At 41.7% G+C, this 19,483-nt stretch overlaps 1 protein-coding gene across 8 annotated transcripts in view; it reads left to right on the top strand.

Moving 5' to 3' along the window:
• Nucleotides 1-16,173, top strand: part of LOC125465397 (ras-related protein Rab-14) — a 33,722-nt gene extending 17,549 nt beyond the window's left edge. For all 8 annotated transcript variants that reach the window (XM_048558836.2, XM_048558831.2, XM_048558835.2 and 5 more), the window contains 6 exons: nt 1,495-1,548; nt 4,373-4,550; nt 5,923-5,989; nt 9,062-9,149; nt 13,570-13,600; nt 14,083-16,173. In XM_048558836.2, coding sequence (XP_048414793.1) covers nt 1,495-1,548; nt 4,373-4,550; nt 5,923-5,989; nt 9,062-9,149; nt 13,570-13,600; nt 14,083-14,260 — 596 coding nt within the window. In that variant the 3' untranslated portion in view covers nt 14,261-16,173. The remainder of the gene's footprint in view (nt 1-1,494; nt 1,549-4,372; nt 4,551-5,922; nt 5,990-9,061; nt 9,150-13,569; nt 13,601-14,082) is intronic.
• Nucleotides 16,174-19,483: the final 3,310 nt, after the last annotated feature.

Raw genomic sequence — 19,483 nt, 5'->3', positions numbered from 1 at the left:
CTTGAGCATCACTGGCTGACGAGCATTATAATTTTTGTCCATCCCTGGGGCCCTTAAAGTCATACAGTATGGTAACAGACCCTTTAGCCTGATTAATCTATGCCGACCAAGTTTCCCAACCTAGACCAGTCCCACTTGCCTGCATCTGGCCCATGTTCCTTTGAACCTTTCCCAGAATGGGAAATGCTACACCTGAGTGAGTTTTTAGGCAATTGATGCATGCCAGTCTAGGTTGAAAAGTCCGTTTTAATTATCAAAATTTCTTTTAAATGTTGTAATTGTACCTGCATTCACTGTTTCATCTGACAGTTCATACCGCACACTGTCTTTTTTGAGAAAAAAAATGAGTTGACTCATATTTTGTTTTAAACTTTCTCCTCGCATTTAAAAATGTGCCTGCTCGTTTTGAGCTCCACCACCACCCTGGGAAAAGATGTTTTTGTGATTCACCTTTTCTGTGCCACCCCTGACTTTATAAACCTCCTATTAGGCTCCCCCCCTCAACCTCCTACACTCCATTGCAAAATGTCCCACCCTGTCCTTATAACTCAAGCACTCCATTCCCAACAGAATCCTAGTAAATCTTTTCTGACCCATCCATTTAATAATATCCTCCCTCAGGCTGGATGGCCAGAACTGCATGTGCTACTCCAGAAGAGGCCTCACTAGCATTCTGTACAACCTCAACATGATGTCCCAACTCCTGTACTCAAAAGGACAGAGTGATGAAGGCAAGCGTACTAAACGCTGCCTTAACCGCCCTGTCGGCCTGTAATGCAGATTTTGAAGAATTATATACCTGATCCCCAAGGTGTTTCAGACCCTGCCATTAATTGTACAAGTGTTGCCCTTGTTTTGTTTTTACCAAGTCCATTGGTGTAGTTCTATTGTTAAATAGAAAGCTAATATTTCATCCCCCTCTTTTTAACTCTCTGGTATTCCCCAGAGATGCAAAAGAGAAATACTATGAAAGGACTGCCTGTTTGGCAAAAGTTGCATTCTGAGACCTGTCCAAATGGTTTTGGGAAAGGATAGTGTGTAAATGCTACACCTGAGTCAGTTTTTATGCAATTGATGCATGCCAGTCTAAGTTTGAAAAGTCCGTTCCACTCAACTAGATGACACTGCAATTTGCAATCTTGCACAGAAACCTCTCCCAGATGAACTATATAATTGTAGAGAAACTTTATATTTGGATCAGGTGCTGTTTCTTAAAGGCAATTTCAACATTATTTTGTTCATGTATTTAATGTCTAAAACTTGAAATAGATATTGAAACCTTTATAGACTTTCTAGCTGAATCACTGCACCATTTCTTTTCAAAGAATTCATGTTGATGACTTTGGAATAAAAGCCAAAAGCTGGGATTTTGAGGAAACGTGCTAGGTTGAGAGCAAAAGCTATGTGAAAAGAAGTGGCTAAATGAACTACAGTTTTTTTTTTAATGCGGACTTGATATGTTTTGTGATTGATCTTAATTTCTTTTGGCTATAGGTGACATGGGCGTAGGGAAGTCATGTTTACTTCATCAATTTACAGAAAAGAAATGTAAGTAAATGCCCTGAATGTGGACAAGTGACTGAAAGTATGAACATTCTAGTGTACTGACTCCCAAGTTTTCTATTGAAATATGGCCTTGTATCCTGATTAAAGGGGAATAATTTTACATGGCAGCACACTAATCAATAATCTAAACCATTTGAGAGTGGGAGATTGGCAACATATGTTGGGGAATGTTTTGTCTGCATGCAGTGAGGTTGGAAGGTTAATGTTTCTCTCAGAACTGAAGAGGATGCTCTCACCAGTGTACACCTAGTATAAATGTATGCTTACTGTGGCACCTTGGGTGCATATTTTTTTGTATTTGCATTCTGTTTATTGTAAATGCTGCTATTGCATTTGAGCTCTTGTAACAGCATCAGTCAGTAACGACCCGCAAATATGTATTTCTCAATCAACTACTCTGAACAGGATTTGAACCACAGTCTAAGTGGTGATCTGTTACCTGATTGTTTCACTCAGTTCTCATTGTCTAACTTGCTTTCTTTGAGTCCAAACCCTCATCTACTCTCCCCACATCACTGGATTCTGAAGCTAATAATTTTGAAGGTGAAAACACTTTTTACATCAAAAGATCTGCTCCTAAGTGCCTCTTCACGTAAATTTTGTTGTCCTTGAAAAAATGAGAATTTCTTGGTAACACCCCTCAGTCACAAGTTGAGTCAAATTTTAGGGGGCAGCTAACTATTGATGGCATGATGTCAGATGATTTTAATAGCTAGTCTGCCACTAATGCTGATCTGTAGTAATGTTAGTATTTCTGAAAGAAGTGCTGATTGATTTGAAAAGCAGTGTGTCTTCTTTCTATTAATGTACATGTACAGAGGAGTGCAGCATTACAGTTAGTAGTACCAATGGATGTTTTGTCCAAGTGGCATATGAGCCAAGAAAGTCATCCAAGCTGTCATGTGTTGACAATAAAATGAGAAATTGAAATAGTAAATCCATTTTTTATTAGTGTAACTTCACCCCATTTTCCTCTGAGACTTAATGATCTGCTATTCAACAGTGCCACAGTGTGTTGGCTGCCTAATCTTTTCTTTTTCCTGTCGCTCCTTCTGTCCTCTCCAAAGTGGAAATGCACTTCTTCTAACTCAATCCAGCACCTCTATCAGAGAATGCATCATATTTGATTGAATCATGATACGCTACTCCAATTTTTGATTCACCAGAGCTAAAGTTTGTGATAAGCAATATCTGACTCCATTGGAAAATTTAATAGGCCATTAATTTCATAACTCACTTGTGAAAACCATTGGTAACATTTTTGTTTTAAACTGAAGAGGAGTTAACAGCCTAGTGGTATTATCAGTAGACTGTTAATCCAGAGGGGACCTGGGTTGGAATCTCGCCACGGCAGATGGTGAAATTGGAATTGAATTTTTAAAAAAAAGCTTGAAATCAAGTGCCTAATGATAACCACGAATTCATTGTCAATTGTTGGAAAAATCCATCTGGTTCATGAATATCATTTTCAGAAAGGAACCACTGCGGTTTGGTTGGCTCTTAACTACCCTCTGGGGTGGGCAGTAAATGCAAGCCTAGCTGCATTGTCCTCATCCCATGAGTTTTTTAAAATTGTATACAGTCCTAGAACATAGAAAAGTACAGCACAGTACAGGCCCTTCAGCCCACGATGTTGTGCCATGGAATAATCCTAATCCAAAAATAAAATAACTAACTTAAATTCCCCTCAATTCACTGCTGTCAGTGTGCATGTCCAGCAGTCGCTTAAATGTCACTAATGACTCTGCTTCCACAACTACCACTGGCAAAGTATTCCATGCGCTCAACTCTCTGGGTGAAGAACCTCCCTCTGACTTCTCTATACCTTCCCCCTAACACCTTTAAAACTATGACCCCTCGTGGCAGTCAATCCTACCCTGGGGAAAAGTCTCTGGCTATGGAAGTCCTGCTTAGACATTAAGTGTCTGTGCAGTTGATGCTGTGATTTACTGTTGTTTCCATCTGAGGAGTCTTAGATGGGCTAGGTTGCCAAAAGAGGTAGAGCAGCAGAAGAAAAAGGTCTCTAGAAACCAGTTTTTGATACATGCATATGCAATAGATTTATAAGTTAAGTACACTGTCATTTAGCATGCATGTTAACGTCACAGATATTACTTATGTAGTAAAACTACAACATTTTTGGACAACATTGGATAATAGGTACATCTCAGAAGTAATTCATTTTATAATGATAACTAATTGCCTCCCAAGCACCACTACTGACTTTTTAAAATTTTGTTTCATTTTTGGTCCTCCTACCTGGCTGCTGTCTTTTTTTAAACTTGCTTCCACCCCCACCCCCCCTGCTGCTGTGCCTACAGACTTAGTGTAGGTATAAAGCAGCATTCCTCTCCATTCCCATCTCTGATCTTTTAATCCATCTCCTATTTCTAAGTAGGTGTATTGTTATGGCCACTAAAATCAAGAGGCAAAACTAACTTAAAACATAAGCCTGAATCATGCTGTTCTAGAATGCGGTTTAAAAAAGCTTTTGAATTCAAATTTTTGGGAAGGATTACTGTACTTTTGAGGTACCTGAACTTGACGCATTTCAAAGTTATAGTTAATCAGAACTTTCTAAATAGTTCCTCAGTTAAGCTGTGTTTTGCCAATCAGCATATGCACAGAGCAGAACGCCTCAACTCACCAGCTGTGACAATGTGCAGAGGTGGCTGAAGTTATCTTGTGAATGTAGAGATTTGTAAATGAGTTTGTGATGAGCATTTCAGTATTCAAAGGTTCTTGTTAAATAGAGACTCTTTGCCTATACATAATTTCATTTTTGAGAACTTTTTTCCCCCGGTAGTTATGGCTGATTGTCCCCACACAATTGGGGTAGAATTTGGAACCAGAATAATTGAAGTTAGTGGGCAGAAGATCAAACTTCAGATCTGGGACACAGCTGGCCAAGAACGGTTTAGAGCTGTTACGCGAAGCTACTATAGAGGTGCTGCTGGAGCTCTCATGGTCTATGATATCACCAGGTAATTATACAAGACCATTCTTGATACTTCTGCTTGGCGTCTTTGAGCTGTAAATAGTAGTTGCTGCACACAACCAGCTGATTTTTTAAAAAAATATTGAACATAATAGCTTGCTGTAGATTAGATTCCCTACAGTGTGGAAGCAGGCCCTTCAGCCCAACACTGCCCCTTGGAGCATCCCACCCCCACACCCCTGAACACTATGGGCAATTTAGCATGGCCAGTCCACCTAGCCTGCACATCTTTGGACTGTGGGAGGAAACCAGAGCATCCAGAGGAAACCCATGCAGACGGGGAGAATGTACAGACAGTTCCCCAAGGCTGGAATTGAACCTGGGTCCCTGTTGCTGTCAGGCTGCAGTGCTGACCACTGAGCCACCGTGCTGCCCCTAAAATTGTAATTGCCTTTGCCTTAACTGGGATTTTATTTTAGATTGATGTATAATAAATGTGCCAATCTAGTTTGAAAGCAAATATAATGTTGACTTCCTCACAAAGGAAATGTACTGTAAAAGTAGAGAACTTCTGCCACAGCTACACAGGGCATTGATGAGAGCACACCTAGAGAGGTTTGCACTTTCTTGAGGGGTGCTGTCCCAGAAAACAGCCTTGAATCTTCTCTGTACAGCCTCTAACTGCACGAGAAGGCCAGGCCTATGCTGAGTTTAGTAGAATGATGATTTAATGGACAAGCAGTGTCTTACACGTGACAGACTAGGTCCTTAGTGGATGCTTTTCCTCCCTCGGAAACCTCGACCTTTGGGTTGGGGGGGGGGGGGGGGGGGGGTGGCGGTGCTGGGCGCACAGTTTAAAGTAAAGGGCTTACCATGCGAGCCAGGTGAGCAATTTCTTTCAGGGTTATTAGTTTTTGGAACTGTCACCCTCTGAGCTTTTGGTTACGTTCAAGGCTGGTTTTTGGCAAGTGTTAAGCATTAAAGCCACATCAGATCAGCCTTGATCCTACTGACTGAAGTAGGCTCGAAGAGCTTATTGGCTGCCTCCTGTTTCTTGCATTCATAGCCAGGTCAGTGAGCACAGGAGTGATGGGGAAATATGCATTCGTATAAGTTGAGACATGAACAGTAAAGTTTTCATTTTGATAATCTTCATGATTAGAATGAGAGGTCAGTCTCTGCCCATATTAAATTCTCTTAGTGGACAGGATAGCTTTTTGTGAGATAGCAAGAACTGCAGATGCTGGAGTCTGAGGTGTGGAGCTGGAGGAATGCAGCAGGCCAGGCAGCATCAGAGGAGCAGGGAAGCGGACCCTTCAGTAATGCTTTAAGAGTACTTGCTCAGACGGTGGCATGTGCTGTTTGATTTGAATGTACCTCTATTAATTATAATATGCCTGTATATTTTTCTTCCTTAGGAGAAGTACTTATAATCATCTTAGCAGCTGGCTTACAGATGCAAGAAACTTAACTAATCCAAATACTGTAAGTTTAAGTGGCTTGGGGAAAATGTATGCATAATGTGGTTTTAGAATATTCTACCCATCCTCTCCTCTTCCCTCTTCCCTCTTCCCCCTGCCCCCAACCCCAAGGTGGGGGGAAAAGTTTGCTTGCTTGAGCAGCCGGGCTGCTCTTCAGTTAAAAGGTTACGTTCTTGTGCTTTGAATAATTTGTTACTTCCTGAGCTAACCTGTTTTAGACAGCTGGTGATGTTTAGTATTCATACTAGTGTGGAAGTTATCACTTTCCTCTGGAAGGAGGAAAATGTGAAAATGTTGCCCACTTCATATAAACTGGTAATTTATATTCCGTTAGCTGACTTGCAGAAACAAGGAAGTACAGCAGATAACTTGTACAATGCACTCAGCTATTCACAAGCAAAATACCATGGATGATGCAAATCTGAAATCTAATCTAAATGTAAAAACAATATTGGAGAAACTCAGCAAGCCTGGCAGCAGTTGATAAAGAAATGGTGAGCCATTTGAGTCAGTGCTTCTCTTTCCAACTGGAGACTTGGAATTGGTTCTGTAACATAGAAAAGATGCACAGGAGCAAGTGGAATAAAGAAAGGTTGGAAGACCTGAGGTCCACAGAGCAGTGCATAAAGTGAGTCGTAATAATTGCAGATAATTGGGAGAAGGTAGATGTGGACTTTACAGGGTTGGGAACTGAAAGCTAGGGAGATTTTTGGAGCAGTCCTGGAAGCAACAACTTGATCTTTGGGGTCATAGGTCCAGGAGGAAATGGGAAGAAGCATATGAGAATTTGTGCTCAACCTACAAAGTTTTGCCTAAGAATGACCTAACACCTACTCTAGACCCCTCTTCTTTACAGCCATAACACACTCTTTGCCCTTTTTTGTTCTGTGACACCTGGGACAGCAAAAGAGTTTCTGGAAAAGCTCAGCAGTGCTGACAGCATCTGAAGGAGAAAGTAGTTAATGCTTCGGTTCTGGTGACCCTTTGTCAGAACTGATGGTGGCTGGGAAAATGTCACTATGTGCAGAAAATAGGGTGGTGGGTGGGGTAGGGAGTAAATGACAGGATAGAGCCCAAAGAGTAAGACAGCTGGACAGACAGGCTGGGAGGGTGAGTAGTTGTTAATGGGGACTGTTAGTGACTAACAGAGTGTGAAATGGCAGACTGGTGGTAACAAGGCCTGGTGTGTGGGGTAGGGGCGGGGACATGGTAGAGTTTAGGCCCTAAAATTATTGAACTTTAGTCCGGAGGGCTGTAGTGTCCCCAAGTGGAAAATGAGGGGTCGCTCTTCCAGCTTGCTTTGGGCTTTGCTGGAACACTAGCAAGCCAGAGACCTGTTAGCCATGGAGCAGGGTGCAGTGTTGAAGTGGCAGGTAACAGGTAGTTCAGGGTCTTATTTGCTAGCAGAACATAGATGTTCTTCGAAGTTGTTGCCAAGTCTATGCTTCACTTCCCCAGTGTAGAGGAGACTACATTGAGTGGCAAATGCAGTAGACTAGATTCTGGGAAGTGCAGGTGAAGTGTTTCCTCTCCTGGAAGGTATGTTTGGGCCCTTGGATACTGGGGAGGGAGGAGTTAAAAGGGCAGGTGTTGGTCCTCTGGTTACAGTGGCAGCTGCTGTTGCGGGTAAAAGAAGTGTGGACAAGGGTGCCCTGGAGGGAATGGTCCCTGTGGAAGGCAGACGAGGGAAGGGAGGGGAATGTGTCCGGTGATGGCACCTCACCGGAGGTGGTGGAAATGGTGTCTTATGATCGTCTGGATGTGGATGCTTGGTGGGATGGTAGGTGAGGGTAGGAGGAACCCTATTGCTGTTGCGGGAAGCAAGAGAAGGGGTGAGCGCAGAAGTGTGGGAGATGGGTCAGACCGGTTGAGGGCCCTGTCAACCACAGAGCTGGGAAATCCTTGGCTGAGCAAGTAGGTGGACGTTTCGGAGGCTTCCTTGTTGAAGTCGGCCTCATCTGAACATGAGACAGAGGAACTGAGAGAAGGGGATGGAACCTTTACAGGAAGTGGGGTGTGAAGATGTATAGTCCGGGTAGCTGTGGGAATCATTGGGTTTGTCGCAGGTATTAGTGGCAAGTCCATCCCCAGAAATGGAAACGGGGATGTTGAGGAAGGGCGAGTTGGATAGGCGAAAGTGAGGGCAGGGTGAAAATTGAAGTTTTCCAATTCTAGACAAGAGGGAAGCAGCACCGATGTATTGGAGAAAGAGTTGTGGGTGGGGGCCAGAATAGGACTGGAACATACCTCATGAAGAGACTGGTATAACTAGGGCCCATGCAGTTACCCATGGCAACCCCTCTTAGCTGAAGAAAATGAGGAGTTAGATGTTCAGGGTGAGGACCAGCTTGGCCAAGTGGAGGGTGGGGATTGTTCAGGTCTTTGCTCCAGGAAGAAGCAGAGAATCCTGACCACCATCTGGTGGTGAATGGATATGTAAAGGGATTGTGGCTCCATGGTAAAGAGATGTTGGCTGTAACCAGCAAACTGGAAGTTTTGAAACCGGTGTAAGGCATTGAAGGAATCATGGATGTACAGCAGTAGGGATTGGACCAGGGAAGAGAAGACTGAGTCAAGGTAGGAAGAGATGAGTTCTGTGGGCCACGAGCAGGTGGAAACAATGGGTCTGCCCAGACAGTCCTGTTTGTGGATTTTTGGCTGGATGCCGAAACAAGCTGTGCAGGGCTGGGGCACTATCTGCTTGGAGGTGGAGTAGGGGAGATCACTGGATGAACTGAGATCAGTTGCCATAGTGGATACAATGGCCTGATGTGCAATGGTGGGGTCATGGTCCCGGGGAACGTAGGAGGAAGTATGAGAGTTGGCGCTCAGCCCCTCTGCAGGGTCCAGGTCCGTACACCAGACTACAACAGCACCACCCTTATTGGCAGACTTAATGACACAGTCAGGGTTAGATCTGAGTGCATGAAGTGCATTATGAAGGCAGACTTTTTAAACCTACAGATTGTGTATATTCTCTTGGGTTGTATTCTGTTCAAACCAGCTTGTACAGTTTAAAATGAACTATTGAAAATTGGCATTCTGGAATATGCATGTCTTGGTTTTGTTTGCACAGGTGATTATCCTAATAGGAAATAAAGCAGACCTTGAAGCTCAACGAGATGTAACGTATGAAGAAGCCAAGCAATTTGCTGAAGAAAATGGTAGGTTTGTGCATGTAGAAAATACTATTGGCATGCTAATTTAGCATTTGAAAGTGTGGTTGATATGGCTCTTTCATACAGACATCCTAAAATTTAGTTCCATGATCCAAATCCTTTATTTTGTGAACAGTACGAATGAAATATGCACTGCTCCATACACCCTTTAACCTCTTGCAAAATGGCTCCAGCGAAGTATTTGCTGATTTGAGTGGAACTCTGGGGAGTATGCAATCTACAATGAACATCAAAAATATTGTACAAAATTCTAAACAATGTTTCCCTTTGCCTTTATTTTTAACCAGTGTTTAATATTTGCCAGATTTAAAGATTCACAAGGATTTTCTTATTCCTGTTGGCCCACTTCAATGCACTTCATGCTTTGCTTTTTTTAAGATATTGACTTCAGACTGGTTGCCTTTCTATCTAGGTGTAGTTGTACTCTTAAGACTTGTATAAGGAGGACATTGGTACTGCAGTGAGAGATGACCGACATTCCACTATTCAATACCTAAAATCAGTTTGGATGCAACGAAGGCTGCAAGAAACAGAATATTGGGAATTTTAGAGCTCAGAACCACAGTAATGTAAATCATGGTACAAATCAAAACAAAAAGGGCATGTAACATTTGAGATATCACTTTACTGGTAAGGTGGCAGCAAAGTAAGTCACTCTGTAGGGAACTATACTGTTCTTGCCAGTTCCCTTCCTTTTTCCTTTTCTGCTGTTTTGTCTCTCCTCTCTGCAGTAATTATATTGCCCTCACCTGCCCTTTTAACTGCCTACCTAAGGAGTTGTATCATGACCAGGAACCGCATGGCGGGAACTGAATGTGTGGGCCAGGTTGTGCAGTGATGGCAGATTGAGCATGGGGTGGAGTGAGGGTGAGAGCAGGTCAGTGCGGCAGCAGCAGTTGGTAGACTCCTGAATGTCCTAGCGAATGGAGTAGTGCCTGCACCATTGTGGAGATGGGACTTGAGACTGAGATCTGGCTCTGTTAAATCTTCTAATTCTGGTTTTTGTAACCAAGTGGATGCCACTGAATAGTGACTGTGTGTGCTTTTTGCTGTACTTCTAAATTCATATACTTGGATTTCTTTTTGTCACATGGACTAAATCTAAATGAGATGGGAAATTCCATCTTAACACAGGCTGGCTGAATCTAATTAGCGCCCATGACATGGAGGACGAATTTTTGGAATGGGGTGCTTTTCTAGGGCATTACATTGTGCCAACTAGGGAATGGGCTAATTTAAGTCTCTGCAATGTGAAAGGGCTAAAGGAACCTGTTAGGAACAAGTTTATGTAACTTTCCACTATTTTGAAAGTAAATAGCTCACTAAGAAATTAAGATAACTTGTCTAAACAACATGGACTGGGTGGTTACCTTTCAAAAGGTGTGGTGGCAATGGGCAAAAGCCAGTAATTAATGAACTAATATCTAGTTTTCAGAAGGAACTTTGAAGCTAGGGATGAGCTTGTTGGGCTGCTTGCTGAGATATAAGTATCATTGACAGCTATGCGTGAGCTGCCGGCAGACTGGAGTGTGGCTAATGTGCTAACTTTTTAGAAATGGTAGTAGGGAAAAGCTAGGGAATTATAGGTGAGCCTGATATCAGTGGTGGGTAAGTTATTGGAGGGGATTCTGAGAGACAGGATCTATGTGCATTTGGAGAGGGAAGGACTGATTTGGGATAGTCAATATGGCTTTGTGCATTGTGGGGGGCGGGGGGAGGAAGAGAAAAATCACGCCTGTCCACCTTGATAGTTTTTGGAAGAGGTGACCAAGAAGATTGAAGGCAGAGCAGTAGACATTGCCTACGTGCACTTTGTCAAGGCATTCAACAAGGTTCTAGACGGTAGATTGTTTTGTAAAGTTAGATTGCATGGAATTGGATTTAAGGGGAGCTAGCTGATTGGATACAAAATTGGCTTGACTGTAGCAGTCACGGTGGTGGAGGATTGTTTTGGACTGGAGGCCTGTGACTAGTAGTGATTCACTTTTTTGTTATTTTATATTGATTTGGATGTGAACGTAAGTATGGTTAGGACATTTGCAGATTATGCTGAAACTGGCGGTGTAAGTAGACAGCAAAGAAGGTTACTTGAGAGTACAATGGAATTTTGATCAGATTGGCCAGTGGGCTGAGGAGAGACAGATGGAGTTTAATTTAGATAAATGTGAGGTGCTGCATTTTGGTAAGGCATATCAGGGTAGTACAATTAATGGTAGAGCCCTGGGGAGTGTTTCTGAACAGAGGCTTAAAGTGCAGGTGCATGATTCCTTGAAAGTGGTGTTGCAGGTAGGTAGGATAGCGAAGGCATTTCACATGCTGACCAATGAAGGCAGGTGTATTGAGTACAGGAGTTGAAGCAATTTGTTAAAATATTGTACAAGGCAAGTGTGAAAACTATATATTGAATAACTATTGAGATGAAGTAATGAATTGGATTAAGCATTGATCAGGTTTTGTATAATGAATCTTAAAGCTTTCCTAAATATACCTCTCTTCTGTTAAAATGTTTGTCCATTGGGTACTGATGAATTTGTTAGCAAAAATGTCTAGGAAATTTTGCTATTATAGGTTTATTAATTCAATCATTGCTGCATGAGCATCCTCCAGTTTAAAAAGTGGTTCCCTGTTGTTTCCTGGCATTGCATCCCTTGCCACGAGGCGATTGCCTCCCCTAGGATATTATTGCTGGACTGTTGATGCAGAGACCCAGGTGATGTTCTGGGGACCTGGGTTCGAATCTTGCCATGGTAGAACTTGAATTCAATAAATATCTAGAATTAAGAGTCTAATGATAGTGATTCCATTGCTGATTGTTGGAAAAAGCATCTGGCTTATGTCCTTTAGGGAAGGAAACTGCTATCCTTACCTGGTCTGGCCTACATGTGATTCCAGACCCACAGCAATGTGGTTGACTCTGACCTGCCCTCTGGACTATAATTGCTGCCCTAAAGAAACAAGATCCAAGATTGGGCTAAATTTAATCCAGGCCTTAAAGGTTTAGTAAAATTTTCCACTGTATTGAGTGGTGTGAAAAATTTAGTGACCACTTCAATAGTAATCTCGCTGAAATTTGCTGTCTGTGTTTGGGGTCCTTGTATGTGTTAGACCTTTGCTCGAATAATCCAGAACTGATCTTTGTCTCCCACAACTTAGTAGTTATCCAGTTTTGTTTTTAAATGCATTCGTCTGTCTGAACCACTCCTTGTACAAGAAAATTTCACATTCTTAAAATCTGTATGAACTGTGTGCATGAAGGCATTTAATTCAACTTCCACAGTAAGGAATTTTTGCAGAATGACAACCCTCAAGGAAAGAGTTCCTCATCTGTCTGAAATGGGCAAACCTTTATTCTGGGATTACTCTGGTCCTAACCAGGACCAAAAAGGGAAGTAACCTCTCTGCATATACCCTGTCAAACCTCCAGGAATCTTGTGTTTTCAAGGAAGTCTTCTCTCCATTCTTAACTCCAAGGACAGGCCCAATCTACTCAACCTTTCCCCTCTCTTTTTTATTTTAAGAACCTGGGATTGGCTGCCTTCAACTTCCTCTACATTGTCATTTGGAGGCATATTAGAATGGCAGATGCAAATTTATCAGCTGATGTGTTCATGTGTTTTTGGTCTTCCTGATGTTTTTAGAACCCCTCCCTCCTTGTCTCATCAACTAATAAAGATTTAATTCTGTACTGAAGTCTATATACAAAATAGGATGTCAACACAGTGGTCCTTAGTACTCTATTTCTAACATTTCTCCAATCTAAGCAATATCCAGTTTATTCTGGTGAATATTCTCCCATGGGATGTGAGCATCACTGACAAGGCCAACATTTATTATTCTTGATCAGCTTGTGAGCTGCCAGTCTGTAGTGTAGATATGCTTAGTCTTGATATGGAGGGAATTATAGTGACAATGTACATTACTACTGTGTGGCTGTGATTTACTGCTGAGTTAATGAGCTCAAGCATTTTGTGGTTGGGGATTAAACATCTTTATCTAGGGGAAAAAGGGCCACCATTTTACTGGTTTAGTGTTTATAGTATTTACAACATTCTGCTGTTCTGTTGTGATTCTATGCTGAACAATAAATCTCAATGCAAATTGGAGTCTGATCTGCATGTTGTTCATTTATTGCACTAAAATACACGTGAAGCTGTATTTGTGTCCCCTGCTTCCTCTCTTTCTGACACATGCCTCCCCTTATCCTTGCCACAAAAGCTGCTCACCATTTGAATTTGTATAGTAATGTAGGATATGTAACTACAGTATCGCTCCTTGTAATTAGACTTGGGCTCTGAGACATTAGTTGACTTGGTCTATGGTCATTTCAAGGAGTCTAGTTTTGTAACCTTCAGTCTAGTGGGGAGTATTTTTGTGCTTATAATTGTTTTGTTTTATTTTGTCGTAGGTTTGCTATTCCTTGAAGCAAGTGCAAAAACGTAAGTGTGCTGCTTCACATGCATCATTCAGTGAGCTTAGTTCAAGGGTCTGAATAGTGTCAACTCTTTTACTGTAAGTCATAGACGGTTGTAGAGTGTCATTTTTCTGGCTGCTGTTCTGTAGTGTCCAAGGTGTTGTTTCTTAATGTTTTAAAGCTAATATCTTTCTATTGGGACTCTTTTATACAGATTAATATAATTTAGTTATCCTTCTCCAACACAAATTCTGTTCTGTTCCCTTTTGAGAGAATTTCTGCACATGGTTTTATGTTCTTGATAACCTTGTCATAGTACAGCATTTGGACTGGTTTTGTAATTTTACTGAGTGGCTGTGCACTCTGGAAGCTTTTAAGGATTTGACATAAGTGCATAGGTCTTTCCAAGCAGTATTTCATTTTGAGGCCAGAATTTATTTTGATGTTGAACACTTAATTTGTTATAGCTTGCTTAAAGGTATACATAACACTGCTTTCTGTTCTTAGAGGTGAGAATGTTGAAGACGCTTTCCTGGAAGCTGCCAAGAAAATATACCAGAACATCCAGGATGGCAGCCTGGATCTCAACGCTGCTGAATCTGGAGTACAGCACAAACCTTCTGCTCCTCAGGGTGGTCGACTAATCAGTGAACCCCAACCGCAGAGAGAAGGCTGTGGCTGCTAGTGACCTTCAGCCAGCCAACCTCTTGATCTTTCACATCTTTCTCTTGTGTCTTTGTCAAAGCAGTATTTCTAGCTGCCTCCTCGTCTGCCGATAATCTGACAGGATAAATTTTGCTGCTGTGACAACAGTTAACACGATGATAAATGGCTCTTCGCTAAACCACCGTAGATGTTTATCAGGTTACAAGGAAATGAGTAGAGTAATAAAACCTCTCCTGCATGGAATCTAGAATTGAAATATTTTCTTACTTGTTCTTGTGGTAGTTCCTCCTCATCCCTCTATTTGTGATCTGACTCCAGTACCTGTCAGCTAATCTCTGTGCTGACATTGCCTAATTTAGTTTCCTCCCTCACAGGGACTACAAGCATAACCTTTGCTGTTCACTCAAAAGAAAAGTGTACAGTTTAAAAATCCTCCTGTTCTGCCATACAACTGTTGTCTATGCTGTTCAAAGTTACTGATAGGTTCTTTGACTGTGAACTGACATCCAAGCTGAACCAGAAAGGGTGTCTGTAATGTGTAGAGTGTGCTTGTTGCTGTTCATAAGATCCCCACCCAGTTACATGTTTTCATGGGGTTCTAATTCCAGCTCTTTGTCTTAACCTTGCACAAGGGAATGGCTATTACTCATCTTTCCCTCAAGGCGCAAACGAAGGCTTTAATGTGCTTTTTGTCATTTTATTCTTTACATTTATTAACATCGTACGTAAATATGTATAAAATTTGAAGGAACTGAACTAACGTTTAAATACATCTGTGTATATGATTTTAATGAAGAAACAAATTGATCACTGGCACTACAAGTACCAGTTTGTACAGAACAATCTAAGAGACCATGTTGCCCATTAAGCACAGAATGGATAAAATCACATTTTAAAAAGAAAGAAAACAAGCAGTACTTTAACACTATCTGATTTTCGTATTCTCTTGTCTTGTTCCATCATTGCACTGTGGAAAATCTCTACCGCTAATAATCCTGTTGGTGTGCAATCGACCGTGTAATGTTCTCTATAGATGTCTTGCATTTATGGCTGTATTTACTGCCTTACACCATTCAGAAAAGACTGGGGTGAATGAATGCAATCCTTTTAACTTTTAACTCAACACATTTAGGTGCAATTGTAATGGTGTAATGAACTGGATATCCAAATTCTAGTCAAAAAGCAGACTTTAAGGGAGATTTTATTTTTAAAAAAATGTTCACTGTATTAAACACTTGGGGTAGGGTGATTCTGACTTTCAAGTGTTGAAAGTAGCTTAAGTATCAAATGGTGATTTTAGCACGTTTTGCCTTGGGTGGCATAATTGTGGTTGAAATGCTTATTAATAATCTGCATCTTCAGTTGTGTATAAAATGGGTCTGTACTGTTTAAGTACTACTTCTATTAAGAAACTAATAATGTTCAAAATTCCCCCTAACATAGACATGAGCAGTTAAAAATTCTCTCACCCTTGTAGATCCTGTACAGAAATGCTGTGGGAAGGCCAAAACTGGAATCTGCAATATATTGAAAATTTTGTCAACTTGTACACTGTCCCTTCTGTGTAGTGTATTGCTATTAATTTTAAGAGCACAAGGCTTTTTGTTGATTTATGTGGGAGTATTACCAAAGGCAATATGGTTAGGAGTCTCCTGTCTTGATTACAATGTTAAGCCTTTGCTTACTGAGATGTTGCCCAGGGACCATGGCCTGCAAATACAACATGCAGGGATTTGACAAGGTGTTTCATTCTAAATTTGTGAAAGTTTGCTTTAGTTATTAGATGGTATGAGATCTGAACTACTCTTGAACAGCTTACAGTAGGACTTGTTTATATCTGTGACAGAAAATTACTTTGAACTGCTGTATCTTTCATTTGATGGAACAAATGCTATTAATCTGAATATTTGTAAATAAAGTAACTGTATCTAGTTAATTTGTCCTTGTACTCTTTTTAAGAATGTAATTACTTATGATCCTCCTGCCTCTAAGCAGTTGTTTAATTGGCATTCCTTAATGTGGCAGATAAGGAGCTTAGATGTGTGCAGTGCCCAGACAATGCAATGTATACTCTGAAAATAAACAGGTCATGCCAGGTTGTAGCCAAATGGCACTGAACTTGGGATTTGTGGAATAAATTTATGGAAGTTGGCAAACCCTCCTGAGTTGCCTTACCTTTTTTTTTCTTGAATAGACCTTTTTATAAATATCAGCTTGGGGACATCTTTCACATTGTTCATTGAAATTTTGTGTGACATAAGGAGAATGGAGCAAGTTGGAATGTTGTCTTGAACAAGTTCCTCCAAAGACTTGTTTGTTTGGTTCTGAAGCTCAAAAACTCTGCATTTATAATATTTTTAATTTTAACATTGTTTGTGTCTCCAAACAGAAATGCCTTCTAGTGCTTTGCCTTTATTATAGGAATAAGTCCGAAGGTATTTTTGACATGGCGTTAACCATCATTTAAGCCTATGTGGTTTTGCTTCTGATCTGCATATATCCTTGGCTAATTATCAGATGCTTGGTTTTATGCACTCAGCCTAGAGATTTTTGGGAGCTCCTGGCTCACTACTTCCATTTAGATCATCTGCTCCAACTGAATCTTTGCATAACAAATTTTCCTGACACCACCACCACCGCCTTGCCCCCCTGCCCGTCGTTGTAAACTGTTCTTCCTTGCACTAGCTGTGTTATCCTCTTCCAAATGATCATCGCCTTTGAATTGTGTTTTTCAATAACTGCTCCCTCTGTCATTTCCCCATTCTTCCGCTTAATCGGCTAGTTCACATTTGAGACTGTTGGGTCAATGCTATGTTCAAATCAACATAGTACAATTTTTCTGAGAATGTCCTCACTTTACTTCCATCTCCCAAACCATAGCCAGTGCATCTGTCAACATGATTTTTTTTCTTCTGTGTGCATGCTGGGACTCCTCAATCCTCCTCATTTTGAAGCTACTAACTTTGTTGTGACTGCTTAATGAGACCTTAAGTGTAATGGTGGTCAGGAATGTATAAGTGCTGCGGTGGATCCCTGTAAAAGCACTGGGTATGGAATAGAAAGAGTTGAGGCAGTTTCATGTTTTCTGCCAGGCTTTTAGGCCACAGTTTGGGGTGGGGAGGTGGTGGTGCCAAGGAGAATTTTAAAGCTGTCTGCGCACTCAATTGGAGGTCTATGGCTGCCATTGTTGTTTCAGGTTTTGACTGCAAATGTCAGCTCATTGATCACCATCTTTAGGAAGTCCTGTTCTAGAGATTCATTCTGCTGACAAATGTTACTTGGACATCATTTAACTATTGGAACAAAGTCAACTGATGGTATCACATTTGACAGCAGCAGCAGTACCTTTTCCTCCATGTCCAATCAGATCAGATTATTTGTCTGCCATGAGGGAGCTGGCACTTTTTTGACCTAATTATCTTTGCATTATGAATTGCAAAGCCACTTTTTTTTTTTTGGAAATGGCTTCACAGAATCAGCTGTTAGGGTACAGGAAGGTGGCCATTTGACCCACAATGACCTACAACTAGTATGTTTGTCCTGTAACTCTGCATGTTGTCTTGATTTCAGCGAGTTACCTAAGCTCTGGAATCTTTTGGAGTGGCAGTTGGAGCTAATCAGGAATTTACAGGAGCTGAGGGCATATGATGGATGGCAGTTGCAGGAAGGGAGATTTAAACTGCTGATACAGTTAGATGGGCTACCCCCTAGGAAAGGTAGAAGAGGAGAGGGAGGCTGTGCCAGAGCCTCCTGTGGCTGGCTGTCTACTGCACAGATGTGCTGTTTTGGAAAATGTCAGGGCTGGTGGACTCGCAGGAATGTAGCACTAACAGCCAGGGTTCTGGTACTGAGACTGGCTCTAATGTAACTAAGAACATCAGGTCCCAACCAATTGATTTGTGATAGGGGACACTCTAGTCAGAGGCACAGATGAGCATTCCTGTGGCAGACAGTAAGATGTCAGAATTGTGTGTTGCCTCCCTGGTGTCAAGATCAAAGCTGACCTTGCAAAATATTCTTAAGGAGAGCAGGACCAGTGGGAAGTTGTGGTACACGTTGGAACTAATGCTGCAGGAAGAGGATGTAATTCTGAGGAGAGAATGTAGGATGTTGGGCAGGAGTTCCAAAAGGAAGTCCTTTTGGCTAGTAATATCTGGATTACTCCTGGTGCCATGAGCTCATGAAGGTAGGCATAGGAGGATAGAGCAGATCAATGCTGAGGAGCTGATGTTGGGGAGAAGAATTCATGTTTTTGGATCACTGGAATTTCTTCTGGTGTAGAAATGACCTGTATAATGAGGATGGACTGCACCTGAATTGCAAGGGGACTAATATACTGGTGGGGAGATCTGCTAAAGTGGCTTGAGAGGATTTTTAAACTAATCAAGGGGCAGGGGATGGGGGTTGGTGGACCTAGGGAGATTGTGAGGAAAGAAATCTGTCTGAGACTTGTACCTTTTGGGGGGGGAAAAGGAGCAAGTCGGGCAGGCAGGAATAAAGTGGAGAACAAGGTCGGACTAATAAATTGCATTTATTTCAATGCAAGAGACCTAACAGGTAAAGCAAACCAACTCCAGGCACAGTTGGGAACATAGGACTGGGAAATCATTGCAATTACAGAGATCTGGCTTGGGGATGGACAGTGCTGGCAGCTTTGTTTCAGGGTATAGATTCTATAGAAAGGGGCAAGAGTGGAGGGGGAGTGGCATTTTTGGATAAGGATAACAGTACAGCTGTAATTAGGGAGGATCTTTCTGGGAATATGTCCAGCAATGTTGTTTGGGTGGGACTGAAATAAGAAAGAGATGATCACTGTATTGGCCTTGTACTGAAAGACCCCTACCCCCAACCCCAAAGTAGCAGGAAATTGAGAAGCAAACTTGTAAGGCAATCTTTCTTTTTCTTTTCAGAATAATAGGGTGGTTATGGTAGAGGATTTTAACATTCCAAACATAGACTGAGACTGTCATACTGTTAAGGACTTGGATGCAGGGTCATTTGTTAAGTGTGCAGAAGAAACATTTTTGATTCCGTGTGTGGATATACCTACCAGAGAAGGTGCAAAACTCCCCCTTCTGGGAAGGAGGGCAGGGCTGGTGACTGAGGTGTCGGGAGAGGGGGTGGGCAACGCTTTGGGATCAGTGACCAGAATTCTTAGTTTTAAAATGGTCATGGAAAAGGATAGACCAGATCTACAAGTTGAAGGGGAGGTGATGACCTAGCGGTATTGCAGGGCTGATAA

This window comes from Stegostoma tigrinum, chromosome 29, assembly GCF_030684315.1.
Source record: "Stegostoma tigrinum isolate sSteTig4 chromosome 29, sSteTig4.hap1, whole genome shotgun sequence".
Classification (NCBI taxonomy): domain Eukaryota; kingdom Metazoa; phylum Chordata; class Chondrichthyes; order Orectolobiformes; family Stegostomatidae; genus Stegostoma; species Stegostoma tigrinum.
Note: the sequence above shows the minus strand (reverse complement) of the source record. Positions and strands in the feature narration are given on the sequence as shown.